The sequence below is a fragment of the Cephus cinctus genome, unplaced genomic scaffold, assembly GCF_000341935.2.
Source record: "Cephus cinctus unplaced genomic scaffold, Ccin1 Ccin1_scaffold0160, whole genome shotgun sequence".
Taxonomy (NCBI): Eukaryota; Metazoa; Arthropoda; class Insecta; order Hymenoptera; family Cephidae; genus Cephus; species Cephus cinctus.
In genome coordinates this window covers 2,180,998-2,202,672 of record NW_014332886.1, presented here as the reverse complement: position 1 = coordinate 2,202,672, position 21,675 = coordinate 2,180,998, and the positions used below count along the sequence as shown (strand labels likewise).

General features: G+C 33.9%; 2 protein-coding genes and 2 long non-coding RNA genes across 9 annotated transcripts; 2 read left to right on the top strand and 2 right to left on the bottom strand.

The window, feature by feature from the left end:
* The first annotated feature begins 737 nt into the window (after window positions 1–737).
* Window positions 738–16,658, top strand: LOC107263605 (cyclin G). Of its 4 annotated transcripts, none has more exons than XM_025080937.1 (7): window positions 738–890; window positions 9,278–9,523; window positions 9,624–10,040; window positions 10,161–10,415; window positions 10,508–10,716; window positions 10,888–10,958; window positions 16,516–16,658. In XM_025080937.1, exons 2-6 carry the CDS (start codon window positions 9,404–9,406, stop codon window positions 10,931–10,933), a joined length of 1,047 nt encoding a protein of 348 aa, XP_024936705.1. In that variant the 5' UTR covers window positions 738–890; window positions 9,278–9,403; the 3' UTR covers window positions 10,934–10,958; window positions 16,516–16,658. The 4 variants fall into 4 exon arrangements, with proteins under 4 accessions (XP_024936705.1, XP_015586458.1, XP_015586457.1 ...); XM_015730972.2 differs by lacking the exon at window positions 16,516–16,658 and adding an exon at window positions 11,157–14,090; XM_015730971.2 differs by lacking the exons at window positions 738–890; window positions 16,516–16,658 and adding exons at window positions 3,894–4,656; window positions 11,157–14,090.
* Window positions 2,183–3,223, bottom strand: LOC107263611. Its single transcript, XR_003058510.1, has 2 exons — window positions 2,742–3,223; window positions 2,183–2,639 (listed from the first exon to the last, which is right to left on the bottom strand). It is a non-coding gene; the product is annotated as an uncharacterized LOC107263611 (long non-coding RNA).
* Window positions 15,375–16,577, bottom strand: LOC107263610. Its single transcript, XR_001536732.2, has 2 exons — window positions 16,419–16,577; window positions 15,375–16,323 (listed from the first exon to the last, which is right to left on the bottom strand). It is a non-coding gene; the product is annotated as an uncharacterized LOC107263610 (long non-coding RNA).
* Window positions 16,659–16,699: 41 nt separating the features above from the next.
* On the top strand, window positions 16,700–21,600 carry LOC107263601 (ATP-dependent DNA helicase Q5). 3 transcript variants are annotated; one of them, XM_015730965.2, is made up of 14 exons: window positions 16,700–16,895; window positions 17,075–17,199; window positions 17,308–17,472; window positions 17,574–17,750; window positions 17,815–17,994; window positions 18,085–18,190; window positions 18,266–18,377; window positions 18,441–18,668; window positions 18,753–18,938; window positions 19,105–19,234; window positions 19,293–19,382; window positions 19,458–19,640; window positions 19,748–21,116; window positions 21,418–21,600. In XM_015730965.2, exons 1-14 carry the CDS (start codon window positions 16,799–16,801, stop codon window positions 21,465–21,467), a joined length of 3,198 nt encoding a protein of 1,065 aa, XP_015586451.1. In that variant the 5' UTR covers window positions 16,700–16,798; the 3' UTR covers window positions 21,468–21,600. The 3 variants fall into 3 exon arrangements, with proteins under 3 accessions (XP_015586451.1, XP_024936689.1, XP_024936690.1); XM_025080921.1 differs by lacking the exon at window positions 17,815–17,994; XM_025080922.1 differs by lacking the exons at window positions 19,748–21,116; window positions 21,418–21,600 and having other exon boundaries at window positions 19,297–19,382; window positions 19,458–19,594.
* Window positions 21,601–21,675: the final 75 nt, after the last annotated feature.

The window sequence follows — 21,675 nt, the reverse complement described above, 5'->3', positions numbered from 1 at the left end:
TTCTGCTAACCTATTATTCTCAGCTGTTTGAATCACAAATGAGAGTTGCACAGATATATCAAAATATTTAGCAATGAGGAAATACAGTTTTTTCGTATCTTTTGATGTATATACAAGTTTTTAATATACATTTACTAAACAGGAAGTTATACATAAAATTTGACAAACAACCAATTACATGAAAATTAACATTCAATATATTTAATTTCTTGTAATTGAAAACAATATTTGATATGAACTTGGACAGTGAATGCACATTTACATGTTCAAAAATTTATAATTACATAATATCAGTCTTATAACAAAAAAATAAAAAGTTTATTAACGGCTGCCTATTTATTATAACCAAAAATTCTGCAAATTTATTTTTGGCATAGCTATAATAAGTATTTTGACAAAAATGTTTAAAAATCGTCTCAATCTTTTAAATGTTTTTTACTTTGCCTTGAAAGTATTATTTATAAAATATATCTTCATTTCTTCTGTTTACTGTATACTTTGTACGTTGTACGACATATAATGTGAGTACGTTAGAACCCTGCATTTAGGGAATTCGTTATTTATGCTTTATTATCAATAATCATAAACAGAATAATTGATTTCATTGTAAACACAGCTTTCAAAGTGATTTAAAAAAATTAATAGCAACAGTTACGTTATATTATTTTGAAAATACATCATGAACGGACTATTTTTCGTGATGTAGAATAGCGTGCAATGTCGCGCAATGATCAGCTGAGCTAAGCGACGCCATTACTACATTTGTAGGTAACTGTCAAATACGGGACAGTGTAGTCTACCCGATTCTATCTTCTTCCTAAACCGTAAAACACAAAAAAGGACGGATATTGGGTGATTTCTTGAAGTAGGAGCGTTTTGGACGCATCCGGGTAAGTAATTAAACATATAGACTGATATATTATTCATATTTTGACAGTGCACAGCATCTACTAGTCAGACTAAGAGAAACATAAATGACGCGTAGTTTGTTCTTCGTCGAATATTCGCCACACGAGTCTTTAACCAATGATCAATAGGTCGATGACCGTCTTCTTTATATTTGACAAGACGCCAATTATTATATATTTATGTTAGTTTACGCACTGATACAAACGGAATGGACGGTAGCAATAGGTGGCATAATGTCTACACGTAGTCATCTGCAATATTAATCGTTCCTCGTAAGTTCAGTATAAAACTCAATTTATGACTGTTACTTATATGAAGGAAGTCGCACAATGTAATAAAGTTAGTCTATATATATAATAGTTTTATGCATATAACTATTATTCAATTAAATTTATGGATTAGTTCAAAATGTTAAAATTGACTCTTTGTTATTGGTATGCTTGACTGGAATGGAAAAGTTAACTTTATAAGTGGGAGGGCTGTTACTTGCTTAATGTTACACAGTTTTAAAACTTTTTCAATGAGCAGTGTTTTCTCAAGGTAAGAACACATCAACGTGTAATAGTTTCATAACCTAATTCTTGATATAACCTCTGAGAACGTCGGGGTACGATTAGAAACGAATTTACGTCATTTATGACGGGTATATCGGAGATAAAATTCAATATCGTCTTACTCTGAAGTTGTTTTATCGTGTAAAAGAATGTCTACATTATATATGTAGATGAACGTTCATTTTAATATACAAGATATTATAGTTTATATTGGGAGCAATGAAATATAAAAATAAATGCACGTTTCATCTAATTGTTGGATTGGAAATAATGCATAGGAGCCTAGCAACGTAAATATTCTGTTCTTTTGTCATTTAAAATGGATAACTATTCATCAAAAAATGTTAATTTACGAGGATGATAGTATATGTATATCTGGTATACTATATGGGACTATAATCATTACGGCCATTTTTTAACTGCGATGGCCTCATTAGTCTTCTACAGAATGGAACATTAGAGCTTAAAAGCAAGTCTAACTTTTGTATCCGGTTTTCCCTCGAGTTATTTGTAAACTTCACGGGATAAATTACATTTAATGAAACGAGCTCGGCCTTGGAGTTGCTTACTTCGTTCTATTATTAGTTGATAATAATTAAATCTTTATTCAATAACAACATTTCATTACAGCACTGATTGACCTTAGTTACGTACATATTACTATATCATTCATTTCTTATAATATAGTCACTTCTAGGATGAAAAGAAAATGACATAAGAAAGGTGTTTTCGAATATATTTTAATTTTCGGTTTTGCATTATTTAATGTAAAACTGGAAACGTTATAGTTTTCAGGGTCATTTAATTATGCCCTATATCGACGTACGTACGACACTCGTAAAGACACATTGATTCCGCTTCTATCCGACAACCTACTGCCATTGGCACTTCTCATGAAAAAGAAAGAGCGATGCATCATTTATTTGTGATATGGTGCTCATAAATTCTCAGTATTACTATTTCATGATATAATTTGTATGCCTTAATTTGAATTTATATGTATAATTCTGAACTTGCAAGCGTATGGTGAGAATGTTGATTATATTGGAATCACCTTGTATAATCGTGCTATAAGGTCAGTTCCACTTTGACAGGCTAAGTCCTTATGACTTTTAATAAGAGTCCTTCAAAAATGGAACTGATAGGATGGCCAAGCACAGCAGCTGACGTGTCAATCTAGTATCCGTATTTAAAAATATTAACATTTCATACCTTCATACGCAAAAACTATTCAAGCTGGAATATTAAAGTTTCAAATTAATTATTCAGACTATGTACCATTCGAAAGAGTATGACCTCAGAGGAATTTTAGTAATATTCATAGTAACAGCTCGTGGAATCGCATACTATATGCGATAGTATCTTAACTTCAAAATGGCGTCCGGTGTAGTTCCATGCTACGGATTTTCCGTAGAATTTGACATAAATACTCCGTTTCATTAAGGTACCATAGAGTATTTGAAAGATTGATTACTGTTTCTAATAATAAGCGAGTTTCCTTAATTCTGGTTAGTTTTATGAACAAGCGGAATATACCTGAAACAGTTGGTAGAAGTATCGTACGATGGTTCTCAGCTGTTAACGGTCTCATTCTGTAAAATTGAGGAGTATTGACATACTTTATTTCTCTGCAGTTAAGGACTGATACATGCGCCTGGAATTTTTTGAGGCACACATATTTTTAGCCTACTGTATAAGGTTTAGATCATTCTAGATTGGTTTTTTTCATGTGGCCGCCTCAACACATTAGAGAGGAAAGAAGCAAGTTCAGACAGGAATGAATGTCGCGACGGCTATCCCCACCAAAGGCAAGCAGCTCTTTTCCCTTCTCCGACAACAAAGCTACCATGGCCAGCCGCGTATTTCCGTGTCCTGAATAATTTCAAAAACTGGATTTCAATGACGTTCCACTTTTTAAACTACCTCGCATAGTAAATTCCTCTTCAGTAATCATGTAATTGTACATGTTGAACATGTAAAAGAGAAACTGGAATTCGCAACTGCAAAATCCAATGGCAACCCTTGAATTTGAGCATGATACAAGTAATTTTTAATTGTATTATCTTAGTAAAACAATTAACGAATATATACAAATTTTATTTAACATTATTGTTTCAAGGATACTATCACAATTAAAATTAAACTCTTATCCTACTACCCCACACATGATTCGTCTGATTGACTAGAACAGTAGTTTTATAGTACACAGTTATTGGATAGTAATGTACATTTGTAATGTGTTAATACACAGCACACTGACTCTTTGGGTTGATGAGCTGTTCACACAATGAACGATTGAGCCAAAGAGGAGTAAGATCGTAAAATCGATCTGACAATGGAAATACGCCAGCCGTTCGTGCGTCACCTCGGGTAGTTTCGGAGTTCGCTTCGTTTATCTTCGACTAGGCTCGGAGAGACTGCTAGTTGCTTACTGGATTCAGATGCAGTCAACGGTTCGAGGAGAACGCTTTTCGCGCTCTTTCGTCCGCAGGAGCGGTCGTTTTTGCGTAAAAGATTATCAAAAAAGTGTCAGATTCGTGAATACCTGTACTTATATAGAAATACTGTAAGTCATTCGAAAAGTAAGAACGTAAATACCAATCGGAATTGTGTGACAGTCATAAGAAAGTAGTGATCACGAAACCTTCCCGCCAAGGATAACCTATCGAGCTGAACGAGCGAACCAATAATACACCTACGTTCATCGTTACACAACTGCTTAATTCAAGAAGATACAGTCATCGACATAAACTACATCACTATAAAATATAATATTTGTACCATTCTTAAACTGCAAGTAAGTCTTGAAATAGTATTATACATTCCACTGCAACCGATCATCAAGGAAGAAAATAGGCGGAACCCAAGATAAAAGTAACTCGTAAGACTGACTATCGTATTAAGGATTAACTCGTAAACAATAAATATTAAATAATTGTGTGCCTGATAAATCCTTCGTGGAGATAATCTACATAAAGAATTAACGCAATTCAACATTGTTTCTCTACGTGTTTACGACCGCGTCATCTTCGTGTGTGTTCGGGAATCTTCGGTTGGTTTTGACATTTCGTTGCATCAGCCGTTACACGCTGCGCGAGTCTCTTTGTTCAACACGCTATAGTACAAACTTTCTTCTCTATACATGTACTTCTGTGATATTTGTGGCTCTCTAGGGACTTATTTCAACCGATCAGTAAGTAAATATTATATACGTAAGAGAAATATAATAAACAATTACGTCACAACCGTAATTCGTGCGTCATAGGATATTCATGTGCACTGACGAAATTCCTAGTAGAATAAAAATCGTTTATGTAAAAACTTGATGAATTGCTATGAACTAAACTTATAGAAATTTATTACAGTCATAAATTTTCGAAGCTCAATGTTAGTAAACGTTTGCTTACAGAACTTCAAGTGACTAGCTCAGTCTGTGCAGCTCTAAATTCAGCTATATTGGTATAAAATAATTTAATAGATAGTTGAGGTAATGCGATCGTGCGGTTTTTATTCGAAATAAGTTTGCAATCGTCATTCAAATAAGTTTTCACAAACTTTCTTCAGGAACGTGCCTGAACTGCGTGCGTGCATGCACGATAAGTGAGAGCGCCGCGGTGTAAACAAAGAAAATATCGTAGCGGAGTCAGAAATACGTATTTCTCAGCCTTAGTATATATAATTATATAATTTAATAAGAGAAAATCATGTTTCTCGGTCATTAGCTCCCAGAATAAGTTTTTGATTAGATGGGAAGTGTGTTTCATTATCCGATTAAAGTAATGCTAGAACGATAAAAAATATATACAAACAAGAAAATGCAATTCAAGGGTGATTCTCTACATTAATTTACTATTTAAATAAATTTTTCATCAAAGTTATTTAGATAAATTTATCAATTAAATGTTATCGTTTGAAATTCAACCTCAATGACCCTCCCTCTACGATCAACATGAGATCATATCGTGACATCATATGAAACTGCGTCTTACCAGAACTGATTCTTATCACTTTAAATTTCACGATTACTTAAATGTGCTGTATTTAATGTTGTCAATTGGCATTAATATCCAGTGGGGAGACTAACGATATTATTATGTTGCACGTTCCATTTCACTGATTGCCCCAGAAGAATAATTATTTTTCATTTACAGATACACATTAGAATAATTAAAAAACGTGGACTGCTCGTTATTTCTATATAAACACAAGACTGAAAGTTTAAAGCAATCAGAACACAATTAATTATGCTTAGTAAATATGAGTCTTATCTGTATGCACGTATATAGTATGTGACCCGTTTTCAACGGAAATGTGATTATTGCCAATGCTCATTCGCTACTTTTTTTTTTCCCTAGAATGTAATCCTCATGTACTTCCGTAGGCATAGATAAACATATAAATGAGCCAATCACTCATCATTACTATAGTTTAAGCTCTTGGGAACAGTCTTGGGTAACAAGGCGTTCACGTCACGCCAGCTTGTATCTATATCGGTCCAAGTGAACTTGACACAGCCATCTTACAATCATCTTTTGTCCATCCGATCTTTGAAGGTTATGTAAGCATTCCTATAGGTTGATCTCATATTCCTTTATATACGTATATACAAAACTCTTATCCACCCGTAGACTAAATGAATATAAAATTGAAGTAAACAAATCAATTATACAAAAGAGAAACTACTGAGTACTGTAACCATTGGTTACAATAAGTTAAGGTTGGATATTGTTGGAGGTTCTAGAAATGAGTCACCTTCATTTTTATAACGGCATTGGAAAAATCAACGTTTCTTATGTAATAGTCGTGTCTATATCAGGAAATATTAGAGATTAGTTTTTTTTTTAAATGCTATGTTGAAACTTTCATACGATTAACGTTGAGACTGATACCTCTGTGATTTATCGTAGAGATATCGTAGAGTTAATGGATAAATTCAATAGTTTTCCGATAGTTGTTACGCTCACATGAATAATGCAGAAATAAAAAAATTCATGACATTAAAGTTACAGTGTCGAATTATCATGATTGCCAATAGCTGGACGTCGTAATATTGTCAAGCTATTTCGAAGTCACGTATTGGAGAGATGCGAGCGGAACGTTAGAACTTCTGATGAAATACCAGATTTACTCCTTCGCGGGTGCGGGACATAACCTACATACTCAGGAAGATGCGTAGTAGAAAGCGTTACTACGTGGGATTACGTGATATTTACGCTTTCCTCACTTAACCATAAATTGTAAAATTCAATGTGTTACACTTATCGCTTTTAAAAATTTCGGATCATGGATTTCGTATTTTTGGATATTCTTCTAGGTCCCGGCCATTTATACTTCGACGCTTCCGCAAAGCACTTTTCGACGCAATTGTATTTTTGTTTGCAGACGAAATCAAAAATGTTTGACGCGTTGTTTATACTTTTTGCAAAACATCTTACGAAATCGTACGTAAAAAGTTATCAGGTGGTATAATCACGATACTTCAGGGTCCTTGTCGTATTTGGGCAAATTAATACGCGCGAAAGATCAGCTCGTTCTGAGTCATTATTATTGATGAACACACTTATAAATCTACGTGCTACAAAAGGCGATGAGCGATTGGTCCTTGGTATCGTGTTGTTTACACATGATATATCGGTAAATATATTTTACTAATTACAGTATGCAGAATCGTGTAGTGTACGAGTGAAGTGACGGGCATTTAGAGTCACGTACTTGGTTTTGAAAATCTTGATATGAATATTTCGATTTCGTATCTTTAATCTATTGTTTAAGGAAAATCTTTTCCAGATAACGAAATTACTTTAAGCCACTTTTGGGATAGTGACTGACTCAAGCGTTTGGGGTTTTTGTCTCTTAAAATGCGTACTACGGACTGTTGTGACACACTGACGTATTTTTGCAGTGTATGAGAAGCACGTAGGAAATACTGCCTTACCCATGTTAGATTAGAAGATTAGGAGCGACCTCAAGTTCATTACGAAATAATGTAAGAGCCTAGGTGCTCCTTGACATTTTGTAAATTGACCTTCTACGCGCGTTGCCTGCAGTTGAGATTGAATTTGGCGGATAATTTTGGCTCTGACGTTGGCCTTTTTTTACGTCATGGTTTTTTTTTAGTGACTGCATAAAGTTTACCTGGAACATTAAAAATATTTTTCGAATGCTCGTTTCAACGGGAAAAGTGATTCGCGAAATTCGTGAAAATTATTCATTAAAATTAGGATTCGCAATATCGATAATGTACGTGGTAATAAGCTGATGCTATAAAAATACAAGCACTCAATGACTAGCTTCTTACCAAGAATTGGCATGTATGGTCGGTCGTTGTCCGGTGTTTAAAAAAAAACCTCTTGCATAATCTACGCTACGTTAGTTGACGATCCGTTACTATTTTTGTTCTGTTGGCAAATAGAACCCTCGTAATGCCGCGGCTGTAGTGGATACACAGGGGTAGTAACCCTGTTCTCGTAGAAAGTCTTGTAGGCTGGTTTACATAACTAATGGTCGTGCTACTATATATGTATGCATATCATGAACCAATTTAAAATCTTATAATCTTTTTTATACAAGTACCTTTATATCGATTAAAGTTCTCGGTGATGATCTTGATGTTACCGTTTAGATGGCTTTTGTAAATGTCGTGCTAAAAATAATTTTTTTGGTTGTGTTGAGAGTTGCGCAAAAGTCTAAAAGCGCACGAGTTTGTTTACTAAGGACGCCAGAATTTTATTCTTTTTCGACCTCGTAACGAATCTCATCGCGCGTAATTTCCTTTGCTAAAAGAAGTCATGGGAGGTCATGCTGACGTGTCTTTATAAATTTGCGATCTTGATCTGAATTTCCTAAGACAATTTTTTGGTATGCAATATTCTTGAATAACATTCCAAACGCATGATTCTAAGTGACTTAATACGCATTATATTTAAAAAATGTATATCTATAATGTTACATATATTTACAAAAGAAATCTTACTAAAATCCCAGCATGTTCGTTAATAACGAAAACTGGAATTGAGCAACTGTCAACCTCTCTGCATCAGAATAGAGAAATCAAATGCGTGTCAGATAGAAACTCCCAATAATCCTTGAATCGTGGCAATTGCTTAAAAGTTACAGAGCACTTCTCTTTCTACAACTACAAGAAGCGATTCTTATTTGAAAAGTGAATGTATTATTCGATTACAAACTTATGTCCTTGCATGTTTGAAACACAGCTATACCTGCTGAACTTGTAGCAATCTAACATAACATGAAATTGCAGTTGGCTAACAAAATAGAAACTTGAGAGGAAGCTCACTGAAGATCGAAGGACAAATACCAATAATGGAAATTTGTTTGGATTTATTCTAATATGGAATATATCAGCCCGTACCAATTCCTAATTTGTAAATTCATTTTACACGCAGACAGAAATTTTAAGACTCTCTATTCCCTGAACCCAACTATATTATAGTAGAATCACTCTCGGGTATTCTCGAGATCTTGCGTACACTGCCCTGGTAGCGGCCAATGCCCCCAATTATGTTCCTTTACTGCTGGCTTTGTTTTTCTGAGGTTGAGAAGAGTACGACTCTGTATACTGATATCTGTCAGCGTATTCCATGATTTATATTTACTAAGTTTTCTAGGGTCCGGCGTAGAGAATAAGTCACTTAGATATAACGGCAAATACTCTACGGAAATAAATACTTAACGAAATAAGTCACATTCGGTAGATTAGAGAAACGTTATTTAGTTCATTGATTTAGAATGTTCTATCAACAATTCAAAGGTTTCGTCGCGTGTACTTATTGGCTGTGGATTTTCTGTTTCAGATACTCGGCTAGCCATTTGGGCCATTCTTGTAGTGTGACTATTATTCTCAGTCAGACTACAGATCCGCAGTGTCGTTTGGGGTCACTTCTGTCATTGTAGTCAGGTACTGGTCACACGTTGCAGGAATGGATACATCGGGCTCGCCAGTACCGGATGCAATCCACCCCCTTGTCGAACAATTGCAAGAAGCTCTTGTCCTCGAGGTCAAATATCAACCTGACCTTCAACTACCCCTTACTACCCAAGTAAGTTTACCGTGTTCAAACTTCTATCTGGCTTTTGTTCTTGATTATTGTCTAATGGATAATGTACTCATGAATCTTTGTATTGCTTTTGCTGTTGTAGAATGATGAGATTACAATCGGTGCTCGAGATGGCTCTGCACATGTGCTGCGTTGTCTTAAAGTTTGGTATGATCTACCATCGGACGTGTTTTTCATCGCCATAAATCTGATGGACCGTTTCCTCACAAAGATGAAGGCCAGACCAAAACACATGGCCTGCATTAGCGTTTCCTCTTTTCACATAGCCGCCGTCCAAATGGCTCAATCGCTGGATGCTGATCATCTAGTATCCATTTCTCAGTGTAAATGCACTGGTGGTGACTTAAAACGCATGTCCGAGGTGATTCGCAATAAGTTGGAATGGGCACCTGGTACACAGCCTATCACAGCTCTAACGTTCCTTCGTTTATTCAATGTCATGTTCCATGAGGCTGCATCACAGCTTGGCCTTGGTGATCTTTACACCAGCATAGTTACGGTAAGCATGGCATCAGTGTGCAGTAGCGAGGAATAGTTACGCTTAATAGTCAATACAATATGCAAATACTGGTTCAAGGAAAGATCTAGTATTCACGATAAAAATTAATCAATGTTTCAGGAGTCTGAACTTTTACTTAGACTTGAAATGGTCGCCTGCGATGGAAACTGTGCAACTCTAAGGCCATCTGAAGTGGCGTTAGTTTTATTATGCACGTACTTGGACGCTGCTGTGAATCGTCTGGATTCTAATGCAGATGCTACCATGTCTTCTGTAGCAATCGCTGGACCATCTTCATTGGCTACTCCTCCTACGCCTGCTCATCAAATGCTCAGACTCGTGGAATTTGCTGCAGAGCTACAAAAGATTTGCAAGGTGAATATTATTTAGGAGTCTTTGCTTTTTCTGTACAATGGTTCGATCATGGCTTGAACTAAACGTACTATTCTCTTTAATCTTCGTTTTAGATTCCAGACGAAAGCTTTTATTCCACCCATGATGCCGTTGGTGCAATATTGAGCAAGTACAATGCTCAAGAACAGACACCCCATAGACAGAGACTTGTATGGAGATTATCTTCGCGTACTGCTCGCCTTTTACGTCCCACCGACAAGTTTACCTCTGTTTTGCCTGTTATTGCTGAACATGCTCCGGTTCCTTCACCTAGCAGAATCAGGTAAATATCATACGCACTCTATATAATATAATAATGTTATATATCTTTCTTGAATGAGGAACAAGTATATTTTTAAATCTTTAACGTTATTACTAGTAGGATAAAATGTATAATACTGGAATGACATTAATATATATGATATTAATGGGAGTTATTTTTTTCTTTGTTCAGAAAAAGTCGAAAGTTTGCTCGCCGTCATGGCAACAAGAGACGATAGATGCACAATCATCAATGCATTCAAGGTAATTATAAATTACGACTTGGCCCTAATTTTCTGAATTAAAGACTGATAAATTTCATTTTATAAACTCATACGCGTCACTAATCAAATAATACAAATATCAATAAATTAATTTGCTGAGGTCATTTGAAATCTTAAAGTTACGCTTTTTAAATATTCCACGTAGTTACTGAAACTGTAACTAATGTTTTATTTAAAGGTATGGCAACGTGAGTTCAATGTTCATCTGGAGCAGTGAAGATAAGAATATCAGTGATTGGGAACAGAATTTACAAGCATCTCTTTTTATATCATCCACTGGCCTGTTAGATATCAATCGCTAGCATTAAACCATAGTAACTCATTTCTTGCATCAATCATTTTCAATGATGTTTTCGATACAGCAGGTTTGAGTTAAGACTCAATCGTGTCGAAGAACTCCTCTACCAAGTAATGTTTGTTGTACCAAAATTCAAAAGGCAGACGTACGTACGTTTGCATTACCGTATGTCAATTCGTTCTGCTCCATGGGTCACCGTTAAAATGGCTTTCGTGACATCGTTAATTTTTATTATTTTTTTATGAGTAAGAATAAAGAAATGAAATGAATGTCTGGCTTTGTGAATGAATAAATGTGGGTTCTGTTAAATTCAAAATTTATCAGCGATTGTTAAGGTGCAGAATATGTATACAGGAAGTATTTGTGAATACGTAGACTGAACTAAGATTCTGATAAAAATGATCTACCATCTAGTAGAAACATCGGAAGGAATATGATACCAATAAATTCTGCAATGGTTAGCTCGTAAACCCACGTTCATTAAACATTTAGGTATATTCTATCTCTATATATATATTTACTAAACGCATTAAAAGCAAAGAAAAAATATATATAAGGTAAAAAATACAAACAAAAACAATATAAAAGAAAGTAGTAAAAAAATCGAGTGCAAAAAAATGTAATGAATGGATAAAAAGTAAAAAAGAAAATGTAGTAAACAGGTAAACTTCTTAAGGTGGCTTGACATGGCATAAAATTTAGAAAGAACTTGATGGATTCGCAGATCGATGTTTTTGCTGTGAATTAGCGGCACATATCCATACGCGATATCGGCGTACGCAGATTGGCCTTAAACCAAACATTCTTTTGATCTAATTCGACTGGGTTACCGTTGTAATTCTGTACTATGTTAAAAATTTATGCAGCTAGATTTCATTTATGTTTGGTACGTAATGCGACGCTAATGTGGATATGTGGCGCTCGTTTTAGCCCTATATATTATTATTGATGTATCGTCTATCCAACCTTATGAGTCAAAGCTAACGACAGCGCACTCTTAGTATGGCAATAGTGTAAAAAAAGTGTGAAATCAGGGCAAGTGTGCTTCCTAGATCTTCAAACTTCAGTAAGTCGATCTTCGCTACTCTGACTCTATGGTATGAAAAATACATAACTCGAAGAAGAAACTACCAATAATTTATTTGACTTAAGAATTTTGTGCTAAATCGTGGATTATATATTGTATGTATATGTATATTTTTATATTTATTTCCTAATTTATTTGATCTTTATGTACTGAATCGTGGTAGCGAAGATCGATATAACAGACAGTAAACAGTGATCGACGGATGAGTGTCCGAGTATAGCCAGTTTGTGCTAGTCAGAAGTCACTATAATTAATCTCCCTCCTTATTCTGTCGATATATAGCAGTCCTTTCATTCTTTATTATCTGTCAAATATAATAAACGGTTTTGAACCGTTTACGTGATCTTTTCCAGTTTCTTCTTCTTTTTTTATTTTCAATACCGCTTTATTCCGATCTATAGCGACACCGTGCATTCGATAATAATATACGATAAAAGTATTATGCGAGTGACAAATATAAAAAAATCGGAATGTAATAACGATTAATTCGAATAAAATTACATATCTCAGGGTAACGCTAGCGGTGTGAGAAATGCTCTCTGAGAAATTGTATTGCGCCAAAAAAGCTATGTGAGTGCGTCATGTAGACGCAATTTTTCACATAATAACTGTCTTCTACAACATCCATACCAATGATAAAAACATAAATATCCATAGCATTTCTGATTTATGATGTCACGTGTTTGTTGGGCGTTTAAAAAACAATCTCCCCGTACCAAGGTTCTATCATTACCTTATAATGTATTGCGTTTTCAATCATCACTCACAAAGTAAATCATTTAGGAGTCTGTGGTTAATCGTATTACTTAGTATCACAAACGAATAGTCTCATTCAACGTTTCATTAATTTTGTCGTTCTCAAAAAAAAAAAAAAATAAATATGAATTAAGTGACAAACGTATTGATAAGCTTTAGAATATTACTCAGATTTACCCAATTATGAACTACTGTTACTTAAAGAAGAAAAGTAAATTTGTAATTTTTAGACAGTTCATTTATTTTTGTACTTTGACAGGCAGTAGGGTACACCTGATAATATATAATTGAATATTGATAACATTGCGCCAATTTATTTTTATAAGTACGAATCAAGTTTTACCCCAAGACTTCTCATTATTACGTTTTTCATACTCATAATGTAACGTATAAACATAAATCATCGTTCTTCAACAATTTCTCAAACATCTTTCATTATCTAGAAAAGAAATATGCGCAGATTTTGTGGCATGCTCCATACGGCTATGAACAAAATTTATACAACGTTGATTAAAAGAACTTTTGAAATTACATTGTAATCGAATCATTTTAATATCCTATGGCGGCATTGCTTAAGCAATGATACCTGTCACTATCGTCGTGAAAAAAAAAAATTCTAAATAAATTCTGTTATGAACCCGAATTTGTTTTTTTATGCGCTCAACCAGTATCGTTTAAAGAACTAAAGTTAATTTTGAAAATAATGCTTGCTTCAGATGTTGGTATAGACCGTTGTCGGAGTACAGAAAAATAACATTTATCGCTATTGCAACCGATATGACACATGGCATATCACTCGTTATAATCATTGTCGCTGTTAGCCTTAACTTTTTTTTCGTAAAAAACGTTTCTGCCTTTAGTACATAAAATGTTTAAGGAGACAGTTGAACGTGACTTGTTTGACTCAATACAACAAAATTGTACGTCGTCAATGTTAAAACATTTTAGAAAATTATAAGGAAAGTGATAAATCATCGAGTTATTATGTATGTGATATACCAGCCAGCCCAGCCAAGTGTAAAGATACTGTCAAAAGTACAAATAAATTATTTGAATTCGTTAAAGTAATCAATACGAATAAAAATATGTTAAATGTGCCCCTTAGAAGGGCGTTAGATCTCAGTCGTGCATGCTCGGTCTGACTGTGCCTTTCATTTATTTATATGTATCTGCTCATTAATTTATCAATCATATATGTATAACCAATCGACATATATATATATTGAGAATATTGTATTGAGACTTACGTAACAATATACAAATTGTCAAAAAAAGTGGAAAAAAGAAATCGAATACGTATCTCCTACTGTTATTAAATCCTATTCACTTATGTGTATGGACCAATAATTGCTTTTTTCTGCAGGTTTGTAGTCTCCGAAAGATATTTTTTGATCGAGCTTCGACGAATTTGCATTAAGCTGTTTCAACAGCTTACTGTTTGCATGAATGAGTGAAGGATGAGGGTGAGTGAGTGATATAGTAAACGAAACTAATTGAAAGAGAGAAAGAGTGGATGTCGATAGAATTAAAAATATGGAGCAACAACATACTTTTAGACACAAGTGCACCGACAAAGCATATGTGTTAAGGAAGTAAACACGAATCTTGTACATATAACATCTTTGGTCTTTTCATTTGCATATATGTTGAAAAAAAATATTTGCTAATGTAATAATATGCATAAGGTGGATGGCCCAGTCATCGGCCATGTAACAGTAATCGTCAGTTGTATTACAATACTGTAGATTTTACCTATAATCAACGTACACACTGATAATTACTGGTACATGTTCGATAATTCTGTCATCCACCCTAACAGCTATTTATTATTAAGTTATTGGAAAGATAATGCACAATGTTCTACAGCTTTAAATATCTAAAAGGCGAAAAAATCAAAAGTTATTTATTCTTTCGTCACTCTTAACTGAAAGCTACGAGTACAATTCTGCCTATTAATAAAATATTTTCATATTATAAATATGTACGCGTTTTTTATTTTTCGTAGAATTATGTATTTCGTAGAATAATGCGACAGTAATTGTCCTCGTGAGATGTTTGTTCAAGCAATTCAATCGAATCTTGCGCCAAGTACAGTGCCGATTGCATTCATAATAAATACAGTACACAATGATTTCTATTGCTTGATAACTTTGTGCAACTGTGCGAATATTTGACAAACGTTTTTCTTTTTATTATAATTATTTAAAATTCACCCACTAAATGACTCTGTGTGTGGTAGAATAATTTGCTTATTATGAATTCAAAATGTTTATTGTATAATAGATAGAAATTTTACGATAAGTAATATTACAATAATATTGATATAACTCTGTAGCTCGTTTTAATAAAAACTGAAGGCGTAATGACCGTTACAATAAATCAAAAGTAAAATAACAAATTATATGAATTTTGATAAACTATGACTATCACGAATAGGACATTTCGCTGAAACTTTTGTCCTTCATTTCCGTATTTTATTGTTACTGAAGAATTGTGAAATATATGCTTGTGTATTGCATAAGACACTTACAATAAATACAATAGCGCATAAATATATTTGTTTCATGGGAAGTAACATGAAATTAAATAATTAGCCATAATAAATACATCGATGTGAATACGCTTAAATTAAACGTTTCACCAAAATATTCTATCCTTCAGTTTTTGCAGTTTTTCCAGTTCGACTAATTTGCTTCAATAGATGTGTGACAAAAAATTTGCAGTTGCAAAGTTGACTAGCAGCTAACGACGTTTAGAGTTATAAGAAAACACATGTAACTTTTGACGACCAGCAGTTCATTGTTCGTATTTTCACAATCAAGTTTTCAATTACAGGCACAATTAGATACAAACATAAAACGGAGTCTGATAATTGATTAGTTCTAGAAGAATGTTTTTTAAAAAAATCAATGGTTTAGCTTTTCGACGATTTGTGTCTGTAACCGGAATATTATAGACTCCAGTATCAGAGATGATTAGTGAGATTGTCAGTTGGCTGATTTTCTTGAAACCAGTTTTATTTTGGCGTCGAGGCGCATAGCACCTTCTCGACGTAGCAGTGATGCTGTTCCATCTGTCTGGACTGGAAACTATCTTTTGGTCTAGCCGATTATACGTTCGAGCCTCTGTCTTTCTTAGAAGTCTCCTATAGCCAGTCCATGTATATACCGGCCTCAGTTGTCATAAATATAGTCTTTCCATTTTCTGTAATAAAAGAGAAGACAACAACTTATAAAGTTGATCCTGTGTTTTTCTACATACAATAAAATATGTATTTTTAATATTATAATTCGTCATACCGTTATTATATCTGTATCTGTCATATTTTCTACTTTGTTGTTGTGCATCTCCCTACTCATCTCTGGGAACAACATAATCTCTTCTACCTGACTCCAGATCTATTTACTGGCACATCTCCTCATTGGGGGATTCAGCCATAAGGAAAGGAAGGAAGAACATACCTGTATGTATATACATACATACATACCTAAGGACCGTGGAAACCATCTACTCTTGAGAGAGACACAACTACTTTCGCCCTACTGTCAGTAAATTTTGGAACACACTCCTTGGTCTGCAGTATATGGCGGCTTTGTGTCAATGGATCAATTTTAAAATTTATCTTTTAATGCTTTGAAGTGCCATATTTTGTGAAACTAGTTTGTGATAGCATGTTACAATGCTTACACTACTTCAAGCTACGCTGAAAGAAAAATTCGGTTATAATGATTTCAAGACCGATGTACAAAAGCAGGCCACTATGGCTGTTTACGACGGTTAGTTTTGGATATAACCTAGTATTAATGTTTTAAAATGTAATGAAGATATGAAATATGTGTCTCGTATTATAAATGATAATTGTTCTTTAGTTTGTTTGTGAAATTCTTACGAGGTATTGTTTTTGTTATCCCTGTTACAGTCTAGCGATGCATATATACATTTGTCTTTATTTTAGGGAAGAATGACGTGTATATTTGTTTGCCTACTGGATCTGGCAAATCTCTATGTTTTCAATTACCAGCTATACTCAAGGAAAATCAAGTTGCCATAGTATTTTCACCACTTATCGCTCTTATAAAAGTATGAGAAACATTGTGTCATATCCAGCAGTATTTATTATGCTAAATACGAGTTTTCTAAATAGTAATAAGTATTTGTCAGTGATGTATTGTTTGTAATCACTTGCAGAATCAAATAGATTTCTTACGCAGCAAGAAAATAAATGCACAAACATTAAACTCGAGAATCTTAGGGAAAGACAGAGAAAAGATAATAAACAATTTACAATCAAAGGCACCTACTATCAAACTATTGTATATCACTCCAGAAATGAGTGTTCAAAGGTACTTTAAGGTAATGATTATGGTATCGTGTATGGTCCCTGTACTTTTAATTTGCAGTTACATATTCAAATATCAATTTCATTAGGGTTTAACAAGATTAATTATTTTCAGATCCTCATTGAGCAAATGTACAAAAATAACAAAATATCATATTTAGTAATTGATGAAGCACATTGCCTAAGTCTATGGGGTCATGATTTTCGACCAAATTACAGAGAACTGGGTAATTTCAGACAGATATGTCCTACTGTTCCCATTCTAGCTCTAACAGCAACTGCTTCAAAAGAGGTACATTTTAGTTAAATTTACATAATTGTCACTTTTATATTATTCTATGAATTCTATATTTTAGGTAGTCACTGATATATTTGATACTTTGAGAATGAGTAAAACCAAACTTTTTTCACTACCTGTATTTCGTTCAAATCTCTATTACGATGTGTGGTTCTTAGATTCAATAGAGAATCGATTTCTTCATCTAAAGGAATTTATTTTAAAAGTACTTGGTTCTGAACAGGAAAATGTACCAAAGGTATTGAATTATGCAGACAACATAAAACTGACAACCATTTTTATTAAGAAGATAGATGTATTGTTTAGAATAAATTTTAACACTTCATAGAATGAGAGAAATTGCGGTATTATTTATTGTCGAAAGAAGGAAGCAACCGAAACTATTGCAAACAAATTAACTAAGGCTGGCATTCCAACACTCGCATACCACGGAAGTATGTATCTTCATTTATAGCTGTGATAGATTTTTCTTTTTCTATTTTTACAATTAAATAACGTGATCGCGTTAGGTTTGAAAAGTAGCGACCGTATGCGCGTACAGGATAAGTGGACTTCAGGAGAAGTACCAGTAATTGCAGCTACTTGTAGCTTTGGAATGGGTGTGGACAAGGGACCTGTTAGGTGAGAATCTCTTTGCTACTTTTCTATAATATTCAATATTCTAAACTCTCTTGGATCGACTAGATTTGTAGTACATTGGACAATACCCCAAACAATTGCTGGTTATTATCAAGAGTCTGGGAGAGCAGGTAGAGATGGTAAACCGGCTTTCTGTCGCATATATGTTAGTAACGAGGAATATTCGGCTATTTCATATCTTCTAAAAGATATTGCAACTGGGGATCAAGTTGATCAAAAAAAAAGAAAATGGAAAGATTTTGAGAAAATGATCGAATACTGCATGCAAACTAAGTAAGACATAAATACTATTGTAATACTTACAATTTTTGCAGGGAATTTATACGAAATGTTTTCCATGTATATTTATGATTATAGATGCCGGCATGCAGTATTTTCAAAATACTTTGGTGATAGTCCACCCAACTGCAAAGATAAATGCGATGTTTGCGAAAACAAGGACCTTGTTCAAGCAAGAATTTCAGAATTCGAAACGTATCCCACAAAGCCAAGGAGACCAATAAATGATTCCGATGGATTTGCACTTCCAAAATGTGATAATGGGTAAGCTATGCAAAAGTAGCATTTATATCGCTCGAAAAATAATGAGTTTTTTAATTCTAGTGTGATTAGAACTAGGATGGATTGTTCTGAAGTGATATACTTTGCTTGTAAATTGATTTTCAGTAGTGTTTAATTGTCATACAATATTTCATAATTAATATAATAGGTGCGACGATGATGAATCAGGTGGTCGTAGAATATCAAAGGAACAACTTCTTGCTCGAGAGAAACGGGAAGCAAAGGAATTTCTTGAGCGCCATTTTGGTATGCGTAGAGGCAATAATAATCGTGAAGAGGTATGTTTTTTCAGTAATAAATTCTTGATACACTCTTTCACGTTTACATGTCTTTCAGATAGAAAAGAAAAATAAAGAAGCTGCTAAGAATGCTGAAGTTTATGCTGCCGATAGTACTGATCGAAAAGTGAAGGGATTAACCGTTCAAGTATGCAGAGATATTAATAAGATATTGTATTATTATTTATCGATATATTAAACTATTAATACAATTGTTGTTCAGGTGCGGGAACACATGTTCAAACAACTTAGGACAGCTTTATTGGAAAATCATTCAAAGTTTAGTCATGAATGTAACGTTCCTCTGAAAGAAGTTGACGTACATGTGTTGGCCTGCCGTTTAGAGTATAAAATACTATGCGATACAAGAGTGGCCAACAAGTATAAATACAATGCTTTTCAGCTGGTATGTACTTTCTGTAAATATTTTAAATATTGCGTTGCAGGAAAAATTAGATTTTACTTGTATTTTTTTATATTATGCTATTTGAAATTTTTCAAAACTTTACCAAGGTTTCTGCCGTACAGAGATGTACAAAAAACAATACGATTTATGAAAACCTTCAAGAATATAATCCCAACCAGAAAGGTCTGTCTATAACGAATGTTCTCAAGAATATTGAAGCGAGAAATGATGATTCAAAAACTACTGATAAATTAATAACCATTTCTCAAAGTTCAAATGATAGTTCTAAAACAGATAAATTCATCTGTGGGTTCAAAACAGCTTTAGAGCTTAGTAATAATGATAAACAAGATCTGAAAACGTCGAACAACAAGGAAATTTCACAGATTAACAATTTGTCCGATTCTGACAACTTTTCAAAAATGCCCAGCAAGAGTACAAGTATTGAACATAATGAAGAGTGTGATAAAACGTCAAAGACATGGAATAACAGCATCGAGGTGAAAGAGAACGAAGTCAACATTGTAGCAGATCTTATGTCCAAATACAAATCAAGAAAAAATAAAAACCACAGTTCAACAAAGATGTTTGCTGAAAAGAAAATTTTCAAAGGGAATGTAAATTCCGATGAAGTAACAAAGAAAAAAGATGACCACTCAATTACGAAAGAAGATTGTTTAGGTACAGAAGGAGACATTGATTGTGTTTTTATAAAAGAGACAAGTGCTGTCAAAAGAGGAAGTGTTGACGTGAAAAAGAAAAATTTACCAATTACGACATTTACGACTGCAACAAAATTGTTAGACGACAAAAGTGAAATACTTCATAAAACAATTGATCATACAAGTGCAAAGAAAAAAGTTGAAAATAGATTAGGTAAATGGATTACACGGGATTCGCATAAAAATCGAAGTTCCTCAAGTCATATATCTTCCAAGTCTAAATCTATTCACGAGAAGAAAGTCACGAGTGCTACAGTCAAATCGCTTGAATCCAAATCTAATAAAGTCAGTGGGAAAACTGAATCCGGAGAAAATCAAATAACGAAAAAACCAAGTCACGATGGTCCTAATCAGACGATTACAATTTCTGATTCAGATGATTGTAGTCCAGAATCAATAGAAATTAAGAAATCCTTTTCCAACAGTAAAAAACGCAAAGTTCCTGACTTTAGTGATATTGATACAAAATTGCAGCCCGCTTCAAAAAGGGTATCATTACCCGATCCTCATGTTAGAAAAGAATGTGTGATGAAACTCAGGGAGGAAGCCACTACAAGTAATACATATAGCGCTCAACGAAAAGATGAACACAAAAATAAAAAAAAAAGTGTTGAGTCTACAGTAATTAGCACTATCGAAATTTTGAAGAATCACCTCAAGAAGTATTACGGATCCAAACGTATTCCTGACAGAGAATCTTTCCGTGAAATTTCTAAAGAGATTCATAAGCGTATCCTGAATAAAAGAATATACGGTGAGATTAATATTTTAATCACAATATAGATGAAATATACTTAAACCCCGATTAACGTTGCGCCGTTTAACCCTATTTCGTTATAGTGAGCTCTTGCTAAACGCTTGGAAAAACAGTAATTTCCTGATTTACTGAACGCGCCCCCGTACCTTTCCACATATATCCCAGTTAGCACTGTTTCATTTATCTCTTTAAATTCTAAGATTGCATCCTGAGCTTTAACCGGGGTCCTACTGTATATTATAAGTAGAATTGTATCATCACAAAATCTGTACGTTACCTCTTGCATTTGATATTCCAGATGATGCAGGTATAAAAAACTTCGTAAAAAATTTCCTTGAAGTGAAATAGCTTCATCTCAGGTGAAATGATTATATAAGCTCAACTACTTATGTACGAAACAAAACTAATTATTATTTCAGTAATGTTCCTGTAAATCGCCCTTGACTGTTTAATATATATATTTATGCATTTACAACGTCAACTACATTAACACATTTTATTTCCTTCAGTTCCTTCTATCATGTTCAAGTATTTACCTTATCTTGTCTTTTGATTA

Excerpts from the sequence above, each read along its gene's own strand:
- LOC107263605 (XM_025080937.1), top strand. The coding sequence starts at position 9,404 with ATGGATACATCGGGCTCGCCAGTACCGGATGCAATCCACCCCCTTGTC. Across the intron at positions 9,524-9,623 it reads AACTACCCCTTACTACCCAA|AATGATGAGATTACAATCGG; the intron begins GTAAGTTTACCG and ends TTGCTGTTGTAG. Across the intron at positions 10,717-10,887 it reads CCTTCACCTAGCAGAATCAG|AAAAAGTCGAAAGTTTGCTC; the intron begins GTAAATATCATA and ends TTCTTTGTTCAG.
- LOC107263601 (XM_015730965.2), top strand. The coding sequence starts at position 16,799 with ATGCTTACACTACTTCAAGCTACGCTGAAAGAAAAATTCGGTTATAAT. Across the intron at positions 18,378-18,440 it reads GTGGACAAGGGACCTGTTAG|ATTTGTAGTACATTGGACAA; the intron begins GTGAGAATCTCT and ends TGGATCGACTAG. Across the intron at positions 18,939-19,104 it reads CTTCCAAAATGTGATAATGG|GTGCGACGATGATGAATCAG; the intron begins GTAAGCTATGCA and ends TTAATATAATAG.